The 19,782-nt window shown below is 45.3% G+C and overlaps 2 protein-coding genes across 9 annotated transcripts; both read right to left on the reverse strand.

The window, feature by feature from the left end:
• Positions 1-585: 585 nt before the first annotated feature.
• gatad2ab (GATA zinc finger domain containing 2Ab) lies at positions 586-13,362 on the reverse strand. Of its 7 annotated transcripts, XM_037248601.1 has the most exons (11): positions 13,177-13,359; positions 6,942-7,232; positions 4,805-4,928; positions 4,591-4,722; positions 4,261-4,320; positions 4,077-4,193; positions 3,792-3,995; positions 3,453-3,702; positions 2,979-3,376; positions 2,738-2,894; positions 586-2,606 (listed from the first exon to the last, which is right to left on the reverse strand). In XM_037248601.1, the coding sequence occupies exons 2-11, from the start codon at positions 7,217-7,219 to the stop codon at positions 2,473-2,475; spliced, it is 1,854 nt and encodes a 617-aa protein (XP_037104496.1). In that variant the 5' UTR covers positions 7,220-7,232; positions 13,177-13,359; the 3' UTR covers positions 586-2,472. The 7 variants fall into 7 exon arrangements, with proteins under 7 accessions (XP_037104496.1, XP_037104495.1, XP_037104494.1 ...); XM_037248600.1 differs by having other exon boundaries at positions 2,738-3,376; positions 4,288-4,320; positions 13,177-13,362; XM_037248599.1 differs by having other exon boundaries at positions 2,738-3,376; positions 3,792-3,971; positions 13,177-13,362.
• Positions 13,363-13,809: 447 nt separating this feature from the next.
• mau2 (MAU2 sister chromatid cohesion factor) lies at positions 13,810-19,701 on the reverse strand. 2 transcript variants are annotated; one of them, XM_037249780.1, is made up of 19 exons: positions 19,418-19,701; positions 19,008-19,091; positions 18,785-18,880; positions 18,502-18,596; positions 18,189-18,216; positions 17,867-18,022; positions 17,643-17,789; positions 17,463-17,553; positions 17,281-17,384; positions 17,135-17,212; positions 16,980-17,045; positions 16,791-16,874; positions 16,401-16,450; positions 16,172-16,249; positions 15,971-16,082; positions 15,668-15,758; positions 15,462-15,589; positions 15,050-15,162; positions 13,810-15,009 (listed from the first exon to the last, which is right to left on the reverse strand). In XM_037249780.1, the coding sequence occupies exons 1-18, from the start codon at positions 19,649-19,651 to the stop codon at positions 15,088-15,090; spliced, it is 1,797 nt and encodes a 598-aa protein (XP_037105675.1). In that variant the 5' UTR covers positions 19,652-19,701; the 3' UTR covers positions 13,810-15,009; positions 15,050-15,087. The 2 variants fall into 2 exon arrangements, with proteins under 2 accessions (XP_037105675.1, XP_037105674.1); XM_037249779.1 differs by having other exon boundaries at positions 13,810-15,011; positions 15,054-15,162; positions 19,418-19,700.
• Positions 19,702-19,782: the final 81 nt, after the last annotated feature.

Genomic DNA, 19,782 nt, shown 5'->3' on the forward strand with positions numbered 1-19,782 from the left:
CATCATATGAATCAGTTGTGTTCCAACAGGAAGACATAGAAAACATGCAGGACACCAGCCCTCGTGGACCGGAGTTCCCTACCCATGGTCCCTTTTTTTTTTTTTTTTAAGGAAAAAAAAAGGCCTTCTATACCTTTTATCTATTAAACCATTTTTCAGACATTAGTGTTCAGATATTCAAAAACTCTAAATAACGAGAATAGATATTGGAGGTCAAAGGGGTGCAAAACGCAACATTTGGTAAACTCTGCCATCTAGCGGTGACAAAGAAATACCGCAATTTGGACCAAGACTTCCTGTGAACAAAAAAGGTCATTAAAGATCTTGCAGTATTATCCATGAGTGTTAGGGACACACAAAATGAATAAAATAATCCATTAAAATTCTATTTTTCAAGGTAGACAAAAAAATACAATTTGCTTAAGTGTACTGGAAATTTAATTCTCAATTCACATAACGTTTGAAACTACATTAGATATTTCAGATATACTTTACACAATTCTGAGTCTTGTGCGTTGCATTAGTGACGTCATAATGATTTCTTTATAACGACTACATTTATGATTGACAAGAAATCAGCCAATGTAGGGTTAAAATTAGTTTTTATTATTTAATAGAGGGGGGGTGAAAAAAACAAATGTCTCCTTATACATCATTTTCCTTTCAGTGTGGGTTTAGCTACATTTTTCCACCAACAAACGGAATGATGTTGATTTCAATCAGAGAGACTCGTTTGTATTCACAAAATGTGGGCTGTTGCTGCACATTTTTTTTGCCTTTCAGGAATGTAGAGACAACCTGCGATGTTTCCCTCGTGGATTTTAGGACATGGGAGCTCAAGTCCAAAGTGAAACCAGGAAGCCATTTTGGATCATTCAATTTGTTTCAAATGTGTACTAAATTACACCAAAAAAAAAAAGATCCATATAAGAATTTTAATATCACTTTTCGTTTGAGTCACAGGTGACTGGAGCTTTCGATTTTTGGCGAGAAGTGGGGTGCAGCCAGAAGTAGTTGCCATCTAATCACAAGGCACATATACACAAACATTCACACTTATGGAAAATCTTCCATAAAATTAATATGCATGTTATTTTGGAATGTCCTCCACACAGGAAGGCCAAAGGTGATATTCAAACCCCGTACCTCCAAACTGTGATGCAGATGTGCTGACCACTTGACTCCCGTGCTGCCAAAATTCTACAAATGTCGATTATGAATGGGGTTTTTTTTTGGGGGGGGGGGCTTTTCTGTGTAGAAACTGACTGGTTCAAAGACTTCCTGGAGGGTGTTTGTTTGCATCGCTACATTCTGAAAGCTGTCCAGCGTTTTTTGACAGGGATCAATTCACACGCATGTCTTTACTAATAGCGTGACCCTATAAATAAAAGCCAAAGACAATTGTGTCTAGAGAAGAAAACAATGCACCACAACCTAAAGGACTAAAAGCAAATAATAATAATAAATCATGTCACAAAATGACATTCCTGACAACCCCCCTCCAGTTTTAGCATGACATCATGTGTTTACTCCAGAGAGGCTTCAAATAAACTCCAAACCTTCTAGCCGAAGGGATTTCATTTGGGCTCCATGAGTTCTTTGGAAGTTTTTTTTCCTCAACAACAGTCCTCAAAACATTACAAAAGGCTCCGTTACAATATTCAACGAAACGTTTTTATTTATTTTTTTGTCTACGGATTTAAAAGTCGGCAATGCGGAAAGCAGCAGATGTAAAACCACCTTCAACAGTAACGGGAGCCGGTATAATTCCAACCTCGGCGTGAGGTAACTTCCAAAACGTTGGAGGAGCACAATATTAGGAAGAAAAAAAAAACACAAAATTGAACACAGACAAGAATCCTAACATTCCGCCATACAAAAAAAAAATAAAAATCGGACACACGTTGGCTTTTCTGCCGTACTCGCTGGAGCTTGAAGAGAAGAGGCAGTCTGTGTGCAGTCTTAGTTTTTTTTTTTTTCTTATTCTTTTTTGCAAAGCTGAAGTCATTTCTTCGATGATCCTTGAAGATCGAACAATCCCTGTGATGAGATCTGCAGTTCAGAAACCACACCGGGGCTAAGGCGTGTCTTCTGTCGTGTCTAATAATAATAATCTTAATATCTGCCCCCGGTCTAATCCATAGACGGAGGAATTTGGGAATTCCACGGGTGCTCCCACTCTAAGGTCGACCAAAAAAAAACAATTTTTTAATCCAAACCACCTTGGGGAAGAGAGGGTGGGGGGTGTCCTGGACACAATTCTTCCATCCCAGACTTGGGGAATGGGCCCACGAGGAAATGGAGGAACGTCTCCGCCTCAAAACAAAAAACAAGGCGGATTGACCTCCCTGCATCATGTTCATAGAAAGGATTAGAATGATTATGTTTATAGATGGGTGGGTGCATAATGGCTATCATAGATGTTACAAGAGGGGAATAAGAATGGAAATGGAGGACAGGGCGGGGGAGGCATTATTTCCATGTATTGGCTGCATGGGAGATGGAGCGGGAGGGGATCATGTCCAGCAGGTACTCGCGCTGGCGCTCCACAGACGAGGTGGTCTTGTGGGCGGACAAGCTGGGGTTCACGTAGCCCATGGTCACACCTGCCGGGAGATAAAATGGTTACCACAATTGTTTTGCACATGATGGTTGACGAAGCTCTGAAGGAGGAGTTCATTTCATCCAACGTGAGCAAAATGACATTTTTAACTCATAAGATTCCCGTGTCAGCTACCTGCATTGCCGCTGCTCTTCCTCCAGGCAGTCACGTTGCCCTGGTTACTGTTGCTGCCACCGGCGCTGACCTTCATCCCCTGCTGGAGCGAGCGCGCCGACGCCCCGTGCTTACTTGGCCTGCTGCTCAACGCCGCCGCCGTCACTGCGCTCTGCAGCTGCGAGGAATGACGCCGAGGTGAACAAGCAGCGGCAAAATGCGGCGACACGACAAACGCGCTTGTCCGCCAAACGGTGCTTACTTGCTTAATAGCAGAGTGATGTCCCGTCACAGATCTGTGCGGCATGGCGGCCCGGACCTGCTTGTACTGGTGAGACATCAGCACCTCGCTTTTGGACATCGAAGGAGAGGATGAGGTGGTTTTGGAGACGGGCGTGGCAGAGGAGGTGGTGGCCTGTTGGAGGATGCGCTGCTCGATCTCCTGCTCCTGCTGCAGAGCCTTGACGAAGGCCGCCTTCAGCCGGCTGGTGTGCTCGGCCTTCAGAGCCTTCTTCTGATTGGACGACATGCACTGGTTGCACAGGATGCTCCCGGCCTTCTCCTTCCTCCAGCGGGAGGTGAAATCAGTTTTACACTGGGTGCAGGTGTACGGCTCTTTGGAAATGGAGCTGGACATGCCGGCTGCTGGACCTAGATTGCCTGCCGGTGGCGTTGGGCTCATGAATACACATTACTGACACCTCAGACTTAATAACAGAATGAAAAGTCCACCCACCTCGACCGAGCATGTCCAGGAGTTTTTGCACCACTTCCTCTAACCCCAACAAGTAGATGAACTCATTGTTGGCGGCGGAGGGTAGAAAATTGAACTCGGGGGCAGGAGGTTTGGGCGGCGGGATCTCCAGTAACGTCTTCTCCAGCTGCTTGCGAAGCGCGAGCTTGGCAGCGGCCTGGCGACTGGCGGGCGAGTCATTAATGCCAGAGTTGGGCGACGCTGAAGAGCCTTTCATGCCCGTTGGAGACGCCTGGACGGAATAGCGGAACCCACTTGAGCGTCATCTACTTTACCAATATTGTTTATTGCAATGTTCAACGAGGTGGGCTGTCGTGTCACCTGCGGGATGTTGACCAATATATTGCTGTTGGCCACGTTAGCCACCCGGATGAGGCCCTGCTGAATGATCCTCTGTCCTTGGACCTGGACGTTGGGCACGGATGCCCGCGGAGCCAGCAGCAGCGGAGGCGGGCCCGAGCCGCCGCCGTGCTGCTGCTGCTGCTGACGCAGGCTGGCGATCTGCTGGGGAGTCACGCTTACTGGCTGATCGCACCACACGCAAGAGGCAGAATTGTGAGTGGAATTGGGAGATTTAAGGTGGTTGTGAAGAATCTCCACACTAACCTGGGCTCCTCGGACCAGAGGGGGCATGGCGGTCTGAGAGCCGTGTTTGGACGGGACGTGTTGACCGCCCCGCACCAGAGGCGGAGGGATCACCGTGCCTGAGCTGCGACCTGTTACCTGTTGGACATAAATGAACGTGTTGAATGGATCGGGCGACTTTGCCGCTCTGCATCACTTGAGGTACCTGAAGGGGGCCTTTGCTGCCTCTTACCAAGGGAGGAGGAGTTGCCACAGATCCAGACACCTTGGGAATGGAAGAAAAGAAAATGTAGTCGCACAAAGTAACAATCCTGAAGGTATTTCAGATTGTCATCACTCTCTTCATTTCTTCATGTTCGACATGGATCACTCAATGAAGTGATCAGTCAGTGCCTGTCTGCCAAAAGGTTGACATCGACTACTCCACAACACGAGCTTTATCCAGACCCAAAATAGCTCGGGAGATAACTCCGTCAGATATTAATCTCCTGACCCAGCATGAACTTGCGCCTCCCCTTTCCCATTTGTCTTTTACCTTCTGAGCCGTGCTTTCCTTCTGAATCTGACTCTGTCGTAGTTTCTTAAGCAGCACCAACTTGGCTTCTTGGAGTCGGAGCTCTTCTTTGAGCTGTTTGATGATTTGCTCCCGTTCCTCGGGAGAACTCTTCTGCATATGAGAGGGGAGGAAAAGACCAATTAAAGATGGTACAAAAATAGACGGCAGCAAAGCGGTGCTGCTGTTTTCTCACCATAAGTTTTTCGGTGTCAGTCTTGCTGAAGCAGTGGCCGTTCATCAGGGGACTGGACGGCTCGTTGTCTGACAGCACGATGACGTCGTCTGGTGATGGCGGCTGGCGCTCTCTCTTGATGTCACTGAAGGCATTAAAACAAGCGCTCACTTAATTTACAAATCTGTCATTGATTAGGGAAACGAAGCGGATCGTGCTCAACTTTGGGGGGCCGCAGTCTCGGCAGCACAGTACCTGTTGTTTTGACCAACTTCCACTAGGAGGCGGTATATAATTACAATTTTGGTCACCCTCCCAACGTAGTGAGAATGTGCTCTGAGGCACACAAGAGGACAAGAACCAGGGGATCAATAATAGAGTAATGGCGGCAGCAAGCGAGAGAATAACAAAGGGTCGTCTCAAACAAACAACACGATGGTTGCACAGAGGTCTCCCTGTCTCCCTTCTCATTTCAATGTCGACAAAAAAGTCAAAGTTGGAAGGAGACCTGGCTGAAGATGATTTGAGTGACGGGGAGGTTTTGGTTCTAAGCGAACTACGCGCCCACGTTGGAAAGACTGATTGGGAACATGTCGAAGCTTGGGCCCGGTTCACCGCGGAGAACCTCGAGGCCTCACCTACTTCGTGGCCTAGTGGGCCACGGAGAGCCTGGGCCTCGGCTCTCCCCTCCCTCCCAGCTGCCGACGCCAAAGTCACAAGTTGAGCCGAGCGGAGGTCCGCCGGAGACACGGCAGAGGGTGACAGTGATGGGGGGAGGGGAATACATGGCCAGGAGCCAACCTATTGTGTACACGCTCTCACTCAGTCACTCAACCAGTCGCTACTTGGCGCACCCCTCCCCCCAACGCTACTTGTTCATCTTTTATACTCCCGACTCGCTCACTTTGCACTTTGGTGCACACTTCTGTCTTCACCGCCACCGCCGTCTACTAAATAGACCTCAGCGGCAGGACGGCGTCACAGGAAGCTGTACAGAAACTAACCATACACAACACAGCAAAACCCCCTTGAAATCGTTCAAGAGTTCTAAAATGATGGCCAGCTCGCTCAAGTACTTTTTTAGCGTCTGGCTGACAGTTTGCCCTTCTGCAGCCCTGAGGAGGAAGCCCTGTGCATTCCAGAAACATTTCAATTGTCAAAGACGGGACAAAACAAGGCTCATCGCTGCCACTCAGTCAGGAAGCGCTCCCGACATCAGGTTTGGTTATGTAAGGTTCCTGCATGCTTTGGCACACCATAAGCACGGCTCAATCAGTAACAGTTATTTGCAGCCACGACGTGAGCTTTGCATGGGGCTTTAAAGTCAGCAAGGCAACTTAGGAGCTGACCAAACGAGATGAGGTTGCAACTCAAAAGTAGCAAGCGACCTACAGGCTCCTCGTGGAAAAAGTCCAACATTTCTCAAAAGACCTATGCATTGGTGACTAATGAGACGTACGCCGAGCGGAGGCCGGTTCAAAGGTGACCGAGTGAGCTGAGTCAGCTCCCAGTTTTCCACTTCAACTGCCATGGCGTCGCCGCACGCATTTATCTTTCATCACATGACATCAGGCATTCGTCGGCCTGGTCATGTGACACACCCCGCCATTCCTCCGGGCCCCTCCCTCGCCCAACTGCTCCTTCCAATGTGGAAACCATGGCAACGGCCAGTTGGAACCAGTTTGAGACACGTAGTCTTCATTTTGTGTGAGGAGCGAGGCAAAGCTCAGGTGCTGCCGTGGGAGAAAATGGAGCCTGGGTGCCCCCACTGTCACATCAACTCCCCCCCCACCCCACCCCAACCCATAATGAGCGGCAGCCGCCCAGCCACTTCCTGTTTGGCGCTGGCTTGAGTTCGAGAGGAACCTGAAACTCCAGCGGACGGCTCTGCGCAACCACAAGGCATTGAGCTTGAACGCAAAGACACTAAAAATAACTTTATAAGCAAACTCCTCCCCCCTCGCGAGAAAGACGGATCAATGTGCCGTCTGCCACATCGCAAGTGCCATCAGGAAACGCTGATTATGGAAGATGGAGGAAGAAAGGAGTTACGTGCAGACAACACTTATTGTGCATGAGGAAATGTTTTCTTATCAGCGTCTTAAAGTGAAAGTCAAAGTCTGCCAGCAAACAAGATGGAGGAAAGCGCCGTCCTCACCTTTTGGATGTGCTCATATCAACAGGCTCGTCCCCCGTCTGCACTTCCACCTTGATGGTGGCGTTCACCTCCCCGCTTTTTAAGATGCTGGCCGCCAACTTGGTCGACGGCTCGCTCTTCAGTGTGTCGCCCTCCGCTTCGGCCCTATCCAGGTCCGAGGGGCTTCCCTCAGCGTCCCCTTTCTCCATCTTGACCCGTTTGGAGTCCACGTCTCCCGTGCTGTCCTTCTCCATGGCCCTCTTCTGGCTGCGCGTTTGGCGCACCGCCTCCTCTGACATGGCTGCTCTCAACCTGGAGAAATGGAAAAGGGAAAACCATGGCCGTTACAAACAAACAAAATGCTGAGCCAGGACCCGTAACGAGTGTGAGCGTAGAGCCGGCATGTTAATCATAAATTCATGCTAACGTAGGTCCCTCCTCCTTATTTGACTTCGAAATAGCAACCGCCTCAGTCCCTCACCGAGCGTAAAGCAAGACATCAAAGCGTATCATAGCACTTTGCCGATTCAATGCAAATAATATGACCCCCCCCAAGAGCTGGAAGCGTTATAGGATGGCAATCTGATTGGACGCTCAATATGTACTGTGTCATTGATTCTATGACATCACTGCCACATCAATGCTTTTATTTTTTTTAAACCATGATCTCACTTTTTTGAGCTCATTGTGAGTTTGAAAGCTGTCTAATAACTGTATGTGGTGTTCTTTTACTGAATTGTGTGTGTGTATCATGGGACAGTGATAATGGAGAGAGTGGATCTTGTTTCTATTGATAATTTGTCTTTCACGGGCATTGACAGTGTTCCATTTAGCTGAAACCTTGCCGTCTTAAAAAGGGTCCAGCCTGGATCTTGTCCTAGTGCCAGTGCCCCAGATGCTGACCCAAATCTCTTTCAGGACAGTAAGATGATGAAAGCCACTTCTCACATAACCTATTACGCAGCAGAAAGAGTGCAACATTCAAATTTAATCCCAACTAGGGCAGCTGCTGGCCACGAGGCTTCCTCAGCTCTCGCCGCCATCTAAAAAAAAAAAAAGAAAAAGTCAACGTGGTAGAACAACAAGTGTGACATCATCGCATTACATTAATTTAGAAACAGTGAGGTGTCTCGATAAAAACTGGTCCAAACGAGTTGCTCATTGTGGAGATTTACAAGATTCCCATAAAGGACAAACTCAGACAGTAATTACGTTGGCAGGTTTTGGAATGTTCAAATGACGTTCTGAAGCCTGTCAACCAGAATGATATGTAGGCGCGTCAACGTATCAATGGCGCGCTCAAGCAAAACCCCAAATCAAGTTCTCTCGACAATCGACTCCTCAAAGTAACATGAAACGACTTCTTTCTCCAATTCCAAATGTACAGCGAATGACTCAAACGGCGCCAAGCCCCAAACGATGCTTGTAACTATGAACAGCTGAGGTGCAGGTCAGCACAAACATGCCAGAAGAAGAAGGGGATGCCATCCTGAGCTCATCAGTTCCCGTTGCTAAGCAACAAATCCGGTAAACAAAATTGTTGGACATGCATATGGCGCACATACAGTACACACTTGAGGCTAACTGTGTATGACTGGGTGTGATTGTTGCATCAGTGAGTTGCTTACTCCCGGGAGTTTTTCACGTCTCGTCTCTTGGTTTCTAGATGAGCTCTGGAGGCTTGTGGTGTGTTGCGAGTTGTGAGCGCCTCCAGCTCATAGAATTGATTCCAACTTATTCACAGAGGACTGCAATGTCAAATATGGCTACATTTATCTTTGAATAGCTTCGAAATCTGTATGTTTACATTGTTTTGAACGGTTTGGCAACACTTTTGAGGTAGCAAGCGACCCCCCCCTGACCTGGTTTGACACCACGTAGTCTTTCTACTTTTGTGTCCGGCTCTACAAGAGAAGATCAATGGCAACGGCTTCATCCACCCCCCCACCCCCCCATCAGGTAGCGTACGAGCCTCTTATCTCCAGCTCCATAATGATTTCCCCACTGGGACCCGACCGGGCCCAGTCAGCCGACACATTAACAGCCATTTTAAGAAGCCAAGGCTTTCCGCTCGTGTCTTTATGCTTCAATTAGAGACATGTGGGTCAATAATAGCTTCCTTTGGAGTTAGTCATGTATTTTTTGGGGGCAGGCGCGAGGTGGGTCATCACTTTAAAAACGTATGCATCTTTTCTCAGACAAACGGTTTTGCTTTGAGTAGGGATTTTGGCTTGCTGAGCATGCACAACAACAAAGTAATATTGCAAACCGGTTATTTCCAAGTCATGTGTATCAAAGGGATTCACAAGCCCAAAGTTCACAAAAATATATACATAATAAAAAAACATTAAAAATCACAGATGGAGGAATCCCCCTTCCAGTATGACCAGCACAACCTGCAATAGATGCCAAGTGGATGACATCAGTGGCAAGATATGATGCCATACTGTACATGCAATGAAACAATTACGCTCTCTATTTTACCTCAACTGCTTTTAAGACACAATTAATTCCATATAAATGGACAGAATTCATTATCATTTTCATGGATTATATACGATCATGACAAAATGAGATGCACAAAATAATGTTAGAAGGTAACCTGCAGGCTTGGGGGGGGTGGGGGGGGGGGACACATCTGAAGGAGTGCCATGTTGGTGAGGAAAGGGGTGGGGGGGGGTCATGCACATGTGGCGAGTGGAGACGTGATCTAACTGTGCCAAAGTGAAAAACACGCTTCCTTGTCCTGTCACACACACAAAAACAGAGAAGGTAAGTATGTGTGTGTCTGTGTGCGTGTGCTCGTACATGATTACGTACGTGCGTGTCCCTCCCTACTGGTTCCGTCCCGAACGGAAAGGGTTAAGCCCCTGCCATTTTAACGCCACTGACGGATCAGACCATTAGGGTGTTACCTAACAAAATGGAAGCCTTTAACCCTGAATTTGCCGGACTGACAGTGTGTGCTCTTGTGCGTGTGTGTGAGCAAGTAAGCGCCAGAGGCCAATTGAAGTCACAGTATGTCAGCACGTGTCCGCCTAGATTCAACGGCAAAACATTTATGATCACACACACAAATGGAAGTGTTTATAATCACTCAATCAAATGATCATCCCAGTCAAATGACAAACATTCGTCCGAGCTTCTTTATTTTCGGGGGGGACCGCACAAGCCTCGGCGCCACATCGAGTAATTGATTCACACTATTAACAGAGCCCATCTTATTGACCAAAAACATTTACTCGCCATAATTAAAAGGAACTGCCGGCCGCAGCAGTAATCTGAAATTACAGTCAAATCGGTTTCCCTATAATCCTCTAAACCAGAAGCCCAAAACCGCTAACACAACCAAGGGCCGGGACGCACGCAAACTGCTATCAGATTACATTTCTCAAAAATGGATGCAAGCAGGACGTGACCGGAGAAAACCAGGGGGCAAAAAGAAAAGCTAAAATGACTCCAACGTGCATCAAACGAGACGAACATTTTTTACTCTCCATAAAAAACACGATTTCGGTCAATCACGCCCAAGCAACAAGTGGTGCTATGTAATCCAGAGTGAAAAAAAAAAACACCATGCCATGAAACAGTAAACCATGACAGCAGTTTGCCAAATGACTAATGTAACTTTTGAATTTATGAGCTAGATACAAAGTGATTAAAAACATTACATTGGTTTCTGATAGAAATATAATTGATTGGCAGTATTGCTCCTTCAAGGAAACATCCAGACGTGCAGACAAGACACCATTTCAGGCAATACTGGTCATGCGGGTTCCACTTGGGAAAAAATAGGAGAATGGTAGCGGAAACCCGGGCCCAAACCCAATCCTCGTCTGTTACAAACGGCGCCTGGTATAAACTCCACACGTACATGTACTAGAGTCTGAAATGGTGAACAGATAAAATAAGAAATGGGTCAGTCAACCAAACGCTGAAGAGTTGCCCTGAGGCGCGTGGGCAAAGCAATACAGTACACTGGTCACAGTCATGTGATGCAACATGGCTATCAAATGGCCGCTTTGCCAAAGACATAAAAAAAAAAAAAACAGTCAATAGGAAAGTGTAAACGTGCCAGTACTTATGCGTGCTGCAATGTTTTTGGGCGCCACTCTAGTTTCACCAACACTTCCTGTTAACCTTTTTCGTAATGACGGAGCATTCGACCACTTTGTTCAACCGCATTCCACAATGGAAGAAACGAGATGAGAAATGTTTCATCACAGGATGGATCAACAAAACGGTACGACCGCCGTATACAAAGCTATCTCTCCAGGTATCATCGTCATCTTAGCAGGTGCTGGAAATACAAAAACACAGTTTCAGATAAAAAGTAGCTCTTGAGTCATGCATGTCTGCTCACATCATTCTCAGTGAGTCTTTTCTATAATAAGACCCCCCCCCCCCCCGCCCTTCGCACACCCCGTGCAAATCCATAGTCCATCATAAAATGCAAAGCGACGTGCCCCAATCGCCAGGCCGAGGGAGGCAATTTGCTCTCGTGTGAAAGGCTCCTTGTTCAGAACTGGGACCTCCAAAATCCAACGACTCCAAAATATTCCAAAACAACACACACATTATTAGGTGCCATACTTGTCGGTAAACATACATCTCACCAGACCTCATTTTCAACCAGCATTAAAGGATTAACTCAGCGTGTGCGTTTTCGACGTGAGAAGAGAAGAATTTGCACGGGCAGTTAGCGTGACATAATCATTTAAAGCCAACAAACAAGCATTATATATGAGCATATCTGCACATGTGGGTAGTTTCAAGCTTTACTTACACTTTTCCATTGCAATGTTTTTTTTATCAAAGCAGCTGGGCGGGCAAGAGTTTGGTATATCTGCCTCCCAGTTTTGAGATTCTGTGTTTGAACCTCAGTTCAGGCGTTCTTCTGTGGAGTTTGCATGTTCACACTGTGCTTCCCATGGGTTTTCTCCAACATGCTAAAAACATGTTTGTTATGCTCACTGAGGATTCCAAATTGTCCACAGGGAATGAAAGTTAGTATTGCAGAGTCAATGATGGCTGACTATCCCAGAATAAGGTACTCAAGAGGCACCTTCAAAATACACATATATGCCAAAGTAAATTTGCATTAATTTGATATTGGGATATGTTTCGCTTTGTGAAATGCACATTTGAAGCCAGTGCGTAAAAGCCTATTTCAATATGAAGGTGATTAGCATTTAAAACAATGGTGTAACGCACCGAGAACAAAGTGTGGTGACACAATGATTTGATTACGTGGGCAGTTAATCCGTCGTGGACCTAAAAGAAGAAGAGACAACACGTACACCCCGGCGGAGGCACAAGCGTCCACCATTTCGCCTCCATAAAAGGCTTTTCACGGTTGAGCTAATATGACAAAGTTTTAGGCTCAATGGCTTTACGGGAGCGTAATAATAGCACCTCGGCGAGCAGAGTGCAAAGACACACACACACAAAAACAAGTCTTTCCCCCACGACGATGAGGGGAAAGGGGGCTGGTGTTGAAATAAACTTTGATGTTGGCAACTTTATAAAAGCGAAGAAAAAAGAGAAGAAGAAGCCATCTCGTGGCTTAGTAACAACAACCTGCCCATCTGTCCGGCTTGTAACACCGTGGCTAACTAAAAGGCGAGCTAACGACCACTGGTCATTAACAGCATCCTTTTGATAATAGTAAAAAAAAAATAACACGCTCTCCCCAAGCGGCGAGTTCTCCCTGGGTGTACTAGTGAAACTACCATAAATAAAGACGTGTGATATTTGGCTGGGGGTACGTGTCCGAATAGCGATACACACGACAGACAATGAAGAGCGACCTGATCCCACGGAGCTAACAAGCTATGTTAGCCTGCTAATGAGCTGATGCTAACTCTCTGGACACTTGCCTGCCCAGACACACTGTCGCTAATTTGATTCTTCACACGGACCAGTCTGGCGTTAATTAAACACGGAAATTCGTGCATTTCGCCCACTTTGACGGTATCACAGCCCACGCGTGGGTTAAACACACGTCATAACTTACTATTGGAGCATCCTATATGAAGTTTCGCCGGTGAAGTTGGTGTTAATATTCCGAGAGTTTGGAGACTACGCACACCGCGGCTGCGTTGAGGTGTGAGTGCACAAACTGTTACCTTGCGCGATGCTGCTAGGCTAGCTGCGAGCTAGCATCGCAAGAGAAAGTTCCCCCGTGTCGCCGCGATGTGATTGTCAATACAAAACGTGGTGGAAGTTGTTACGGAGGAGCAATGCTTGGACTTACGCAGTCCAGCGGGTGCCCGGTTGAGTTCCCCCGTGGTTCCCAGGGGTGTTGATACTTGTATTTTGCTGGCTTCTGTGTTTAAAAAAAAAATAAAGAAAAAAAAAAGAAAATCCAGGGGAACCCCTCTCCTCCGTCCGCTGCCACTCCGGTTGCTAATGTGTGCCACCACCACAGGCGACGTCATGCCGCGTTCATAGACACCTCGGAAATGTTGCCTTTCCGACTTCTCTGCTGTTGGGGGGGAAAAAAACATACTGCACTGACCTCGTGTGTAAATAAAAATAAAGCATGCAAATAAATAGAAGGGTCGCTGATATAATTTCAATAACTGTAAAGACATTTGGAAAAAGTCCTATTTTTCAAAAGTCTATTTTGGGAAATACAAATATTTGCTGTTGTGTCAACGCAAAATGATTGCCTGGTAAGTGGTCGTCAGTGCGACCTCCACTGGACATAATTAGCAACTACAGTTTAAAGTATGCACACGTCATGAGCCGCCATATATATATAAAATCTATTAAATTTAAAATATAAAAATGTTTCGTCTAACATTGCAACAGTAAACATCCCTCTGCAATATTTGCATATGTACTGTTTTTATGTAGATATAAATAAATACATTTGCAATGACAATGTTTATTTCATGTTTTTTATTGGAAAATTATTGAAAACATGAGCATCAAAAACATATGCATTGATAGAGTATAACTAGTACTCAAGCTTAAACTGTGTCATAAACTGAGTGTCATAAATACCAAGCGTTGAAATCTCTACATCGTTAGGGCTAAAAATACATGACACTTTACTAAACTGACTTTATAAAATGTCACTGTACAATAAAAGGTTGGATGAGTGGTGAATTCATAAGCACAGTCTGCAAAGAACACAATTGAGAAGAACGAATAGGGACCAATTGAGCGTAACAAAAATGTATGTAAAAAAATGGTTAACTAAAAAAAACAACTTGATTTGTAAAAATTAATATATTATGGAAGGTGTGGCGAAAACAAACTGACATAAACCACTGCAGGATGTCAGATCCATACATGAACACTGAAATTTCTTAGAAACGCACCCTAACTCTAATTTAGCAAAAAAAATGCAACATTCCAACTGATTATTTTGTGTGAAAATATATTACAAGAGGTCTTTTTACTTCTCTATTATGGATTTTGTGCAAAAAATATCTACCAAGTATATCTTAGTCGCAAACCCAGGTCAGAAACTAATGTACAAGGAATTCAACATCAGTAACTTCCATGCAAATGGAAACAAAGGCATCCATACAACAACAAAACAATGAAAGCATGATGTCAAATATTTAACAGATACAAAAATATGAATAAATTAATTTTTTTCTACATCTTTACTACCCTCCTACCAATCACCCCGTCTTCCTTGCTAATAAAAAGGAAAGCTGGCAAATGTAGAGGGGGCTTTCTGGTTGACGTGAAGCTCTTAGGTAGGGGGTGGAGAACTTTTATGTCATGTTATATAAAATCTTTTGAACAAACGTTAGTGATGGTATATTAAGAGCACATGTGGGTGAAATGTTTGGGAGCTTCTTATGATGATTCTGCTATTAGTTTTTACAATTGCAAGGTGAGAGAAGACAAGTGGTCCACCCCTACTTGAAATCCAATCCAAATTCCACGCCCTGACCCAACCAGATGACGACAGTAGTGGTAATTGATTTACAGTAAATTAAAACTGTGATAGTAGTGAATTGGGAAATTAAAAATTCACTTAGATCTTGACCAACAACGATCTGGTTACCGACTTTCTTAGACTATGTTGTGATAATGTACCAGCTGCACGCCCACAGTGAGTCATACGCACACACACACACACACACACACACACACACACACACACACACACACACAAACACACACATACACACAGTCTTCCTCATAGCAGGCTTGCAAGACTGGTAGTGGGACCGTTCTGGGCTTGTATCTGGACAGGAGGAGGGCCGTCAGTCCACTACAAAGCAAAAAATAAATAAATTCATGGGCACATGTTTTGAAAGCATCCATGTATCTGCAAGAACAGCTTGGAAGTCAATTTGTTTTTATTCCCATAGGGAATCCTACCATGCAAAAAACTCAAAGTATTTAGCATTCCTATCATAACAATAAGTATTAAGAGAAGTTAAGCACTGTATAATCAAACTAAAATAAAATGCTACTCGCTTTTTTAAGACGATGGTTGAAAACAAAGTTGTTTGATTTTGACTTTATAATAAAAGAGCATTGGGGAGAGATAGAAAGTCCTTCACGTACGCTGATAAGGTTGTGCTCGGGGAGGCTACAGGCGGCGATGTGGTCCTGCAGCAGCTGCTGGGAGAAGTTCTGGTGCATCTGAGCTGCTTCGTGGGCATCCATGGTGTTCCCAAGTGCCTTGTTCAAATCTGTAAGTGAAAGATGTGGTCAAAATTTGATTACGTCATGCAAAGAAAAAGAAAAACTGAAATGAACACAAGTAGTACCTTTCAACAACGCCGAGGACCAAAGCTGCACGGACATGTCAGGGATCTTGCTGGCCAGCTGCATGGCCGGTACCACCATGTTGTTGCTTTCCTGCATGGAACAAAGCAGAATGGAAAAACAATCAGCCACAGTTGAACTTTTCAATCGTTTCATTTAATTTCATTCATAGATTGAAATGAACTTCGGAATAGATGAGGAGAAAGAAAGGTGAATGAAACTCTCATGTGTCACCTGCCCAACTAGACATTGCTAGTAACCTTGACAACCCAACAGACGCATTCGGCTCAATAATTCTGTCTTACTCTGTGGTTGCCCAGCACATAGAAGATGTGGCCCAGCAGAACCAGCGAGCAAGCAGTCAGTCTGTTCAAGTCCTCGGCGTTAGACATCTTCAAGGTTTCTCTCAAGAAGCGTCTGGAAAGAGAAGAAGAAGAATATGAACGCGTCAAGGGCTTGACTTTGTGGAGGAAAAAATCAATCAATCAATAAACAAGTCCTCCTACTTGGCTTCATTGTAGCGGCCTTGGAAGAAGGACAGCAGTCCCCGGATGTAGAAAGCAGCGGCGCGGAGGCAGTGTGAGCTAACCAAAGACCAAGATATTATTACCACTGCGTTGTACTTTACAAAATAAAAGTCTCTTTAACTGCTGGATATTACACACACATTTTGTTTCATAGCTTGATGAAGATGTTGTTTTAAATAGAATATCAAAACCTTCAACATCATCTTACCTTACTGGGAAGTTGTGGTCTGGATTTATCCTCTCCAGGAGGCTGTACAACTGGAGGAGAGAGTAGTCATGCATTATATAATTACCATATCAACGTAACTATATTGCATGGTTTCTTCTATTTGCCAAGATAACCTGAAATTTGGATCGCTTGTCATAACTCATTCATAGCGCCCTCTGCTGGGAGAACTGTGCTACTGACAACATGGGCCTAGTCATTCAACAGAATTGAAGCGCAGAATTTAAATGTGCAAAGTTCACTTCAGAAGATTCATCCATTCATTGTCTGCAGGAGCTTATCTTAGCCAATTTTGGATGAAAAGTACAAACGAACTTTGATCTGTTAGGCGGTTTATATTTTTCTTTTCCACACTGCATTTCACTGTCATACCTCTTGGTGTCTGTTGCCTTCCCGAATATAAACGCTGGCCAAATTGGTGACGATATAAGTCCACAGCTCCTGGTGTGTGGTGAGCTGCAACACAGGAGTGCCACATTTCACTCAGCTGGAGTGAGACTCCACCCGGCAGCCGAGGAATGATCCAAACACATAAAGCAAAAAAACAAGGGATGTGCCTACCCGCAAGGCCGTGGTAAACTGTGCCTCTGCATTATCCATGCAGTTCACCGAGATACAGTAGAGGCCCTGGCAGAAGCAGAAAAATCAATTGACTCATTATTATTTTTTTATAAGTAAAACCTACACCATTAAAAAATTGGCTTGAAAATACTCACTAATAAAGTGTGGAGCTGGGCAGCGTGGTTGGTGAATAACCTGGGAGACTGTTGGCAAAGCTGACACACTTGCGAGATCTGGAAGGAGAGAAAGTGTTCATTTGGCAAATATGAAGCGGAATATGCAGGGCAGAGGTCGCACATACCTCCTGTAGCGCAGTGGCCTTGTGGCCAGTGACGAGCCTGCACATGATGATATGCTCCAGTAGAATGACTTGAAAGGTAGAAAGGATGGGGCTGCAGTCTAACACTATCAAGAGAAATAAAGAATGTCGTGAGGAGGTGGTTCCGCTACCATTGTTTGCCCAAAGCGTAAGAACTCGCTCACTTTTTAATTTCTCTAGTTGCATTAGCGCTTTGTCCGTGTACTTCTGTGCTTTCTCCAGGTAACCCGCCTGCATGGAGTGCATCACCGTCACCTGTTGACGGCGCACCAAATGATTTCAAATGGCTGTGCTACATGACTGTTTGTGCTTAACCATCAACATAACTCCAATGCAATGCTCACCAGGTAAACAAGGACACACATGTGCTCCTTTGGGAGCCAATGAAAGAGGTCGGCGGGGTTGCTGGGAAGAATCTCGTCGTCGTGGAGCGTCGAGATGGTCTGGATGCACTGCTGCAGCTGCTTCAGACACGGCTTCACACTCTTCACCTGAGGGAACGCGGACGTGATTCAATCGCAAATAACAAAAGCTGTATCCAAGATAATAAGGTTGATGCTGACGGTACCTGTCCAGCGTCCAGGTAGTGCGTGACTTGCAGAACCAGGAAGAAGACCCTGAGGGACTCCTTCTGGATAGGGTTTCCCTGCCAGTTCTCTACGATGGTTCCACACAAGGTGAGCAAGGGATGAACCTCGCCCAGCTTCCTCTCCATTAGCAGCAACTATTGGCATAATAAGAAAAAGTACCAAATGACAATTTTTCACTGTAGCTTTACAAGAAAAGCAAAATCATTTACATGACTTCCTTAGTTAATAAAAACTTGTCATCGTCTTCAAGGTGGCCCTCATAATCTTGTAGGCAAGTTCAGAAATAAAAGTTAAACTTACCATGCCTTTACTGAGGAGAAACAACGCCCTTGAAGAGACAAAAGCATCGGGTCAGCATTCCTCACAATCAGTCAAGTCAGTCAATATTTACGTCGCCATAATTAAATGAGGCAGTGCCAATACACATTTCAGAAAAATCAATATGAGCTCAAGAAAGATAAAAGGCTTATATATCAAAAAGGTGAAGACTTTCACACTGCAAGCATTTGTTAGATTAAAATGCTTTCTGCCCACGTGTGAACTGTTTCAATGCCTTAAAAACTAAATAAGAAAATAAATTCTAAGAACTTGGAAAATGTGAGCTGAGACATACCTGGTGTATTCCGATCCCACCACGCGGGCGTACTCTGCTCCGACGCCCAGCAGGTCGCACGCTGACACCAAGTCCTTCTCCAGTGTATGAAGTTGCTGTGGAATAAGAAAATTCCTGTTGTGATAGTTTGCCATTTTCAACTTCGCCGTTCCGTATAAACTAAGACACTGAATTGTAAGAGAGGAGATCCACTCGGCAAATGTGAATGCAAAGCTAACTCTTAAGGTGTGCGCTATTTTGACCACAACAGCTTCATACACTTCTTTCAGAGTATGACACGTACCGCCAGCTGGAACAACAGCCTGCAGTGCCAATATGGTGTTTGTTGAGAAATCTGGATGGCCTTGCGCAGAAGAGGTTTTGCAGAGTCCACCAAATTCTGAAAATACACCACCAATTACAACAGATATGCATAAATCCAAAGGTTATTATGAGTAACTAAGAACCTGTATGCAAAAGTATGTATACTGCTAAATCCCCAAGTACACGAACATCCCCAATATTACCTGTTGGCAGAAGAGTTCTGATAAGATGCTTGCAGCCTCAAACTTGACATCTTCGAACTGAGGAACTTGCTGGGAAATGTACCACTGCAAAAGAAGGTATATAAACGTTATTAGAGTCCAAAGTCACGTTAATGATGTTTTCTGTAATATTGGCCCATTTAGAAAACCATTCAGCAGCTAATTTTGTACAGCATTGAAAAGAATGAAAGCGCCCGATGAGGACGAACGTGTCATTATGTAGTGAAGCAAATGAAACACTCGTTAAAATAGCGATATGCGACGAATTGACAAATGTAAACTAAGCGTTTAGGGAAGTCTTGGGTGTTTTCGTTGTTTCCCAAAGTATGGCCTACACCCGCCCGCTCCAGCGCTGCATCCGCGCTCTTTCCTAGCTCGTTAAGCCCGCTCACCGCTTTCTCCAGGTGGCTACGCGCCAGATCGCTGTTCTTGGTGTGGTGGTAGAGGACCGAGCCCAGCTGAAGATGCGTGCGGGCCTCTATCCTCTGTGGCGGCTTGAACTGGAACACAGCCTGGAGACAATGCACGCAAAGGCGGATTTTGGGCGGACTGGAGGTTCGGAAATGCTCCGCGAAGCCGAGGAGGGCGAGGTACCAGCGCTCCGGGGCTTCTACGTTTGACGCCATTTTCCCTGACAACAACAAGTTTTTCAGCGCTCACAGGCCAGGCTGCTGGGTTGCCAGATGCTGACTTTAAAAGCCCTCTGTCCCAGCCAATTGGTCAGCCTTTAGTTTAACATTTGTGTGATTTATGTTAT

Source organism: Syngnathus acus, chromosome 4, assembly GCF_901709675.1.
Source record: "Syngnathus acus chromosome 4, fSynAcu1.2, whole genome shotgun sequence".
In the NCBI taxonomy this organism is placed as follows: domain Eukaryota; kingdom Metazoa; phylum Chordata; class Actinopteri; order Syngnathiformes; family Syngnathidae; genus Syngnathus; species Syngnathus acus.

Excerpts from the sequence above, each read along its gene's own strand:
- mau2 (XM_037249780.1), bottom strand. The coding sequence starts at position 19,651 with ATGGCGTCAAACGTAGAAGCCCCGGAGCGCTGGTACCTCGCCCTCCTC. Across the intron at positions 16,083-16,171 it reads GGCCGCTACAATGAAGCCAA|ACGCTTCTTGAGAGAAACCT; the intron begins GTAGGAGGACTT and ends TTCTCTTTCCAG. Across the intron at positions 15,590-15,667 it reads GTCCTCGGCGTTGTTGAAAG|ATTTGAACAAGGCACTTGGG; the intron begins GTACTACTTGTG and ends TTTCACTTACAG.
- gatad2ab (XM_037248595.1), bottom strand. The coding sequence starts at position 7,219 with ATGTCAGAGGAGGCGGTGCGCCAAACGCGCAGCCAGAAGAGGGCCATG. Across the intron at positions 4,194-4,260 it reads GCAGCAAAGGCCCCCTTCAG|GTAACAGGTCGCAGCTCAGG; the intron begins GTACCTCAAGTG and ends TATGTCCAACAG. Across the intron at positions 3,996-4,076 it reads CTCTGGTCCGAGGAGCCCAG|CCAGTAAGCGTGACTCCCCA; the intron begins GTTAGTGTGGAG and ends TGGTGCGATCAG.